Source organism: Nematolebias whitei, chromosome 13 (genome assembly GCF_014905685.2).
Source record: "Nematolebias whitei isolate Nwh7 chromosome 13, NemWhi1, whole genome shotgun sequence".
Taxonomy (NCBI): domain Eukaryota; kingdom Metazoa; phylum Chordata; class Actinopteri; order Cyprinodontiformes; family Rivulidae; genus Nematolebias; species Nematolebias whitei.
In genome coordinates, this window is record NC_056510.1 from 1897405 (window position 1) to 1903406 (window position 6002).

Sequence of the window (6002 nt, forward strand, 5' to 3'; positions counted from 1 at the left end):
TGATGGACGACTGCGACTCCATCCAGGACCGTTACCGTATGTCCGACTGCATGTCCTGCAACGTGATGGACGGCCACTGGCTGATGTACGAGCAGCCCCACTACAGAGGCAGGATGATGTACATGAGGCCCGGAGAGTACAGGAACTTCAGGGAGATGGGCATGAGTGGCACCAGGTTCATGAGCATGAGGCGCATCATGGATTCCTGGTATTAAATTATTACAGTTCATTACTGCTGAATAAAATAATTCCAAACCACCCAGACTGTGTAAAAGTGTCTTGTTCTTCTGAAAAGCTATGACACAATATGATGCATATGGTTTATGAAGCATACATCATATATTTTGTTTTATTTGACCACTTTTCTTTTCGGGTGTAGCAGACCAAATTAAACCACAACCAGGTTTAACCTGGGTACAGTTTGGCCCAGGAAAGAGTATCCAGGGTTTAAAATAGACCAGGCTTGATTATACCCCTCCAGGGCAGAACACACCCATCTAACACGGAAGTCAGTCTCAAGCTTTTTTTTTTTTTTTGGAGGAAGTGGGGCATTAACATGACAACCACAATAAATTGACAGAGTCCTTAAGTGAAATAGATCAGCAGCACACAATTAATCAACAATAATTCCTTTCTCTCATGCAAACTCCTCATGCTTGACCACTAGACCTACTGTGATTCCTGAACTTTTGCCTGTAGGCCTCTGACACAAGTTCATAAGCACATAATATAGACTCTTTCAGTATTTCATACTTCATGCTTTCTTCAGTAGAAACAGACAATACCACCTTTTGAGCCTTCCTCATTATTTTGCATTGCATCAGCACAGCCCACATGTCCTTAGGCCATTCTAGTGCGGTTGAATCCTTTCAAAGGCATTAAATAGGAATCAACTTCAGCCTCCCTAAAAGATGGCACCAAAGAAACATTTTTGCTTATATCAAATCTGTGTTCATCCAATAACACCTGCAGAGAACCAGGAGGAACAGATGAACTAGGAAAAGTATGACGTTGTAAAAGCCTCATAGCTTCCACTTCAAGCTGTTTTAATTTGACCATCTTCTCGGCCATTTGCAACTGGCGAACTGGAGTTTGAAATCAAATTCTACCTTAAGCACCAGTTCCCTTCTTGTGCTTCGAACTGAAGGCGAGCTAAACGAACCTTAAGTCTGACGTCACCACTGAAGTCTGAAGACACAGCATCAATAAAGTGAGGTAAAGTTGCACCTTGGGGGTGTCACCATGGCTGTAATTCTTTCCTCCTTCCAAGGGGGAGCCCCTAGGTCAACAAAAGGAACACGGTCATCATAATCATCTAGACCAGTCATATTTATTTCCCCAAGGACGTTTAGCTCAACTAAAGGGAATGTTCATATTCGGTTGGAACCGGCACCAAAACGTGACGTCAGAACACTGTCGGTCACTGTGGTCAGGGGGTGGAGTCACTGGTGGTTTGAGAAACTTTCACAACAACAAGATCCTCCATTTGCAACAAGTCAAACTCTGAGGAGCAACTGGACGTATTTTAAAGACTTGAAAAACAATAATGACATCGTGGTCTAACGCTGAAGTGCAGGCGTTTTTTGTGCTTGGTGACCGATGACAAAATTCAGAGCGAGCTGGATGGAGCTCGGCCGGTCCCCCCTTAATTTAAATGGTAATTAGTTGAATTGTACTTTAAAAAAAATCAAGATATGAGAAATATATGCTGTATTTTATTGATAAAACGTCATTTATGATGTTGCTTTAATTGATTAATGTGAAGCACTTTGTAACATTTGTTTAAAAAAAGTGCTATACAAATGAAGTATAATTATTCAAAGTATTATTATTATCACAAATTATGGATATTTACCATGTTTAACTGAATCAAAGATTAAACATGGCAGCTCCGGCCAGCAATGCAAGCAACGGCGTAGAGTTTGCTGTACTGAGAATTAAAAAAATTAAATATTTTCCATGTTTTACAAATTACTTTTATTATAAACATATTTACTCATTTATGAGCTCTTTCACAAAACCAGAAGGAGTTTTTCAAACCATTTCTAATATTTTAAGTTTCATTGTTTTAACACAGTTTTATTTTAAATTTTTATTTAGATCAAGTTTGCCCACCACTATAGAAGACAAACTCTATGACAAGTTTTTAAGATTCTGTACTGCAACACAACAAAATACCACAGGTGGAGCTACCTACCTGTGACATGGAGGTTGTCGGCACCTTTCACAGCAGACATTCTAGAAGAAGTGGTGGCCACCTTGAGTGAGGGAGACCATCAAGCTGAAGAAGGAGCCTTATTGGGCCTTGTCTGCTGGTAGGACTTCAGAGGCAGCCGAGAGGTATCCGTGAGCCAACTGAGCTGCAGCTTGGCCGTTGCTGAAGCAACAGCTCGGCTGTAACAGGAAGGAGGAACAGATACACAATGGCAGGTCAAGAATCACATGTGAAGATAACGTCCACATGGAGCAGTGAGGACAGAATCAAGAAACTGTGGTGGCGCACCAGTGATCTCGCCAGCCCGTCTTGTGATTAGGAGGTCCTCTTGTGAAAACATCTGGGGGAATTTGGAGACGTTTATTCTTAAAGTCCAACACTCACCATTATAGTTAATGAGTAATCACTGTAGTAGAATTATATTTTTATATTTACACATTTATACACATTTTTTCACATTCGAGGCAAATGCAAAGAAAAAGAAACAGTTACTGAAACACCTGAGCACACGGCCAGTGATTGCCAAAGACTGATGATGTTAAGAACGGACGAGCCACAGTCAGGAGAGCGTCTTCCTGATGGAGGAGTGTGCTAGTGAGGATGGTTTCAGTGGAGAAAGTTCAAGTGAGTTGGACGATATCTTTTATGATTCATCTGCAAGTGTTGATGAACAAAGTAGACCTGCTGGGAGTGAAGTTCTTGCTCAGCATGTAAGGCCTTCGTACATGTATGAGCCGCCGCAAAGGCAAGAAGAGGCAGCAGGATTCCTAGTTTTCTCTGCCGTAATCACTTCCCCTCAGCCGACAGTCATTCCAATCTCCACCCAGCCACACTTGTACCTGATTCTGAGGACGTCTCCTTCGACTATTCAACCCCTGTCGGACGTTTGTCCTAAGCTGGAACATTATGATACCTATAATTAAAGTGACAGACAGAAACGGATTATTTTTGAAATTGTAACCAACCTTTTGATCCTCTGCTGTGTTTCCAAGTCCTGCTCCTCAGTGTCTCCTCAACTACCTCCTCACTCCTTGTGACTCCGCCCAGACATCATCCTGTTCCCACAAATAACAAGACTCAGCCTGGACCCAACACTGAACACCACAAACCAAGTATCCTCTCCAGCATTACTCACCCTTTCATCTCCTCGGTGTGAGAGTAGCACTTGCTGCAGCTTCCAAGATGGCCGCCAATCACCCCCAGCTGACGGTCATCTCCCTGATGAGCTCCTGCTCCTATTTAAGCCTGCTGTCAAGTCTACTCGACGCTGGAGCATTGAGTTCCCCCGGTACTTAATGTTTCTAGCCACTTAGTGTTTCATGGAATACAAGTCTTACCCTGTGATCTTGTTTTTGCAGTTCTTCGTCGCCTCCTGAGTTCAGTCCTGTTTCCACGGGTTCCTGCTCTCAGTTCTCTCGTGCCTTGCCCAAGCTCTGATCTCTCGTGCCAATCCACTCGGTCTCTGGGAGTGTTCGTCCTGTTCTGAAGCTGCTGCACAGTGCCTCCATCTCACCATCTCCTCTGGAAACTCTGGGTATCTCTTGGATCAACTCCTACAAGAACCACCAACTGTAAGATAAGAAAGCTACTTGCAAGTTTATATCAAACAACTTACCTGCCCCAGCTGAACTTGTCCTCCGTTTCCAGGAGTTCCAGTCCTGATGCCTGTGCAGCCAGTTTATCACTGTAAATAAATAAACACTGTTATTTTTACTCTGAGTCTCGTGTCGTTCCGGGTCTCGTTCGATTGGGTCACTCCTGAGATACCACACTCGGCACTACTAGGACCTCGTGCCTCCCCCCTCTATAACGCAACCTGCAAACAAACACCAGTACCGACATCAACAAACAATTCTTTACCATCAAGCTTCTCTGAAACAATCATACTCACCTTACTCCCATTCTTCCTCCTACAGCAAGAAACCCTCTTCAAACACGTAAATAAAAATCACTTCCCTTTTAGTTGTGACTCTGTCTCATCAGTACTTACCTCTACACTCCTCCTGCGCTCCTCGACCCTGGACCATACCTGCCTAGAATCCTCTGCTCTCCTCTCAACGCCACAACCCACCTGCCTTCCTGTAAGAACTACACAAACTATTACCTGGCATTCCCTTATTCCAGTCATCCTCACTCTTCTCCTCCTTCCCCAGGTTTCCCAGGTTTCCCCATTTGCATATAAATATCACATCCCTGTAAATAAAATCACTTTAATATATGAAGAGTTTTCAGTCTGTTTCCTCGGTCTATATTCTCTGGGTTCCCTGATAATTGGGATCGTTATAGACTTTACATTGCCACAGATGTACTGAAGCTGGAGTAGATTTATATCAAATGCTCTGGGACTAGAAGAAACTGAAGGAATACTGGAACTAAATATTCCTACATCTAGGTAAATTATTCCAGAAATAAATCAGGAGCGTCCCACGTGTTGCTCTGAGGACACAGATATATGATTTAAACCACTGTCAATAGAAACTAGCTCTTCTTGCAACGACAGCAGCAACAAATGCATTCTGGTGTTCTGGAAAACCCCAGAACCCCCAACACTGGTGGGAAGAGTTATAATACTGTGTCAAAGGCAAACCAGAGAATTTAAATAGTATCTTATCATAAATGATAGAGTATACCAGACATGAAAGGTTTTTTAGATATATGATCATGTGAAATTAATACAGTAGATATTATATTTTTGTACAAGACCAGTTTTGTTCTGTTTTAGGAAGGAGGGTTCAGATTTGTAACAATATATAACATGAATTTTGTAGCTTATGTTGTAAATGATAAATATTTATTTTTAAAAATGAAGGAAAAAACTGAAATGAAAAGACTTTATGTTGCTCGACAAAAGGCTGCACTTTTAGTGTCTTCGAAGGCCGCTCTTGTGAATACATGGCAAGAGTCACGGGTCACTAAATGGCTCTATACCATAATGCTGGGTCAGTACTTTGAACAATGGGGCCCACTGACTCTGCAGGGTTCTGTCAGGTATAAAAGCAAGGGTTAAAGCATACAGGACGGTAGTGCAGCGGTAGCAGAAGCAACAGCAGCAGCTCATTTACAGATATGTCCACCACTGACATGAGCATGGGCAAGGCAAGTTCAAAATGTTTAAATAGTCTTTTAAACTATTAATGTGAGATGAAAGTGTACTTGTCGGGTCACAACTAAAGTTCTCCTTGTTTTCCAGATCATCTTCTACGAGGACAGGAACTTCCAGGGTCGCTCCTATGAGTGCATGAGCGACTGCTCCGACATGTCCTCCTACCTGAGCAGGTGTCACTCCTGCAGGGTGGAGAGCGGCTGCTTCATGGTCTACGATCGTACCAACTTCATGGGGAACCAGTACTTCATGAGGAGGGGCGAGTACGCTGACTACATGAACATGATGGGATGGAGCGGTGCAATCAGGTCCTGCCGTATGATCCCAATGGTAGGTTTGAAGCACCAAGCTCAGCCTTCATGTTCAAAAACAAGCCCAGACCACAAACCTGGACCTTTATCGTGTCTTCTTTGTCTAAACAGCACAGAGGCCAGTTTAGGATGAGGATCTACGAGAGGGAGAACTTCAGTGGTCAGATGAATGAGATGATGGACGACTGCGACTCCATCCAGGACCGTTACCGTATGTCCGACTGCATGTCCTGCAACGTGATGGACGGCCACTGGCTGATGTACGAGCAGCCCCACTACAGAGGCAGGATGATGTACATGAGGCCCGGAGAGTACAGGAACTTCAGGGAGATGGGCATGAGTGGCACCAGGTTCATGAGCATGAGGCGCATCA

At 43.5% G+C, this 6002-nt stretch overlaps 2 protein-coding genes across 3 annotated transcripts in view; both read left to right on the forward strand.

The window, feature by feature from the left end:
• The window catches only part of LOC119419444 (gamma-crystallin M1), a 2228-nt gene extending 1966 nt beyond the window's left edge, over positions 1-262 (forward strand). Inside the window, exon 4 of one of the 2 annotated variants that reach the window (XM_037686748.1) lies at positions 27-262. In XM_037686748.1, the coding sequence (XP_037542676.1) occupies positions 27-215 (189 nt within the window). In that variant the 3' untranslated portion in view covers positions 216-262. The other variant, XM_037686747.1, reaches the window with a different exon arrangement.
• Positions 263-5240: 4978 nt separating this feature from the next.
• The window catches only part of LOC119419750 (gamma-crystallin M3-like), a 5130-nt gene continuing 4368 nt past the window's right edge, over positions 5241-6002 (forward strand). Inside the window, exons 1-3 of the mRNA XM_037687133.1 lie at positions 5241-5311; positions 5406-5648; positions 5741-5996. Coding sequence (XP_037543061.1) covers positions 5282-5311; positions 5406-5648; positions 5741-5996 — 529 coding nt within the window. The 5' untranslated portion in view covers positions 5241-5281. The remainder of the gene's footprint in view (positions 5312-5405; positions 5649-5740; positions 5997-6002) is intronic.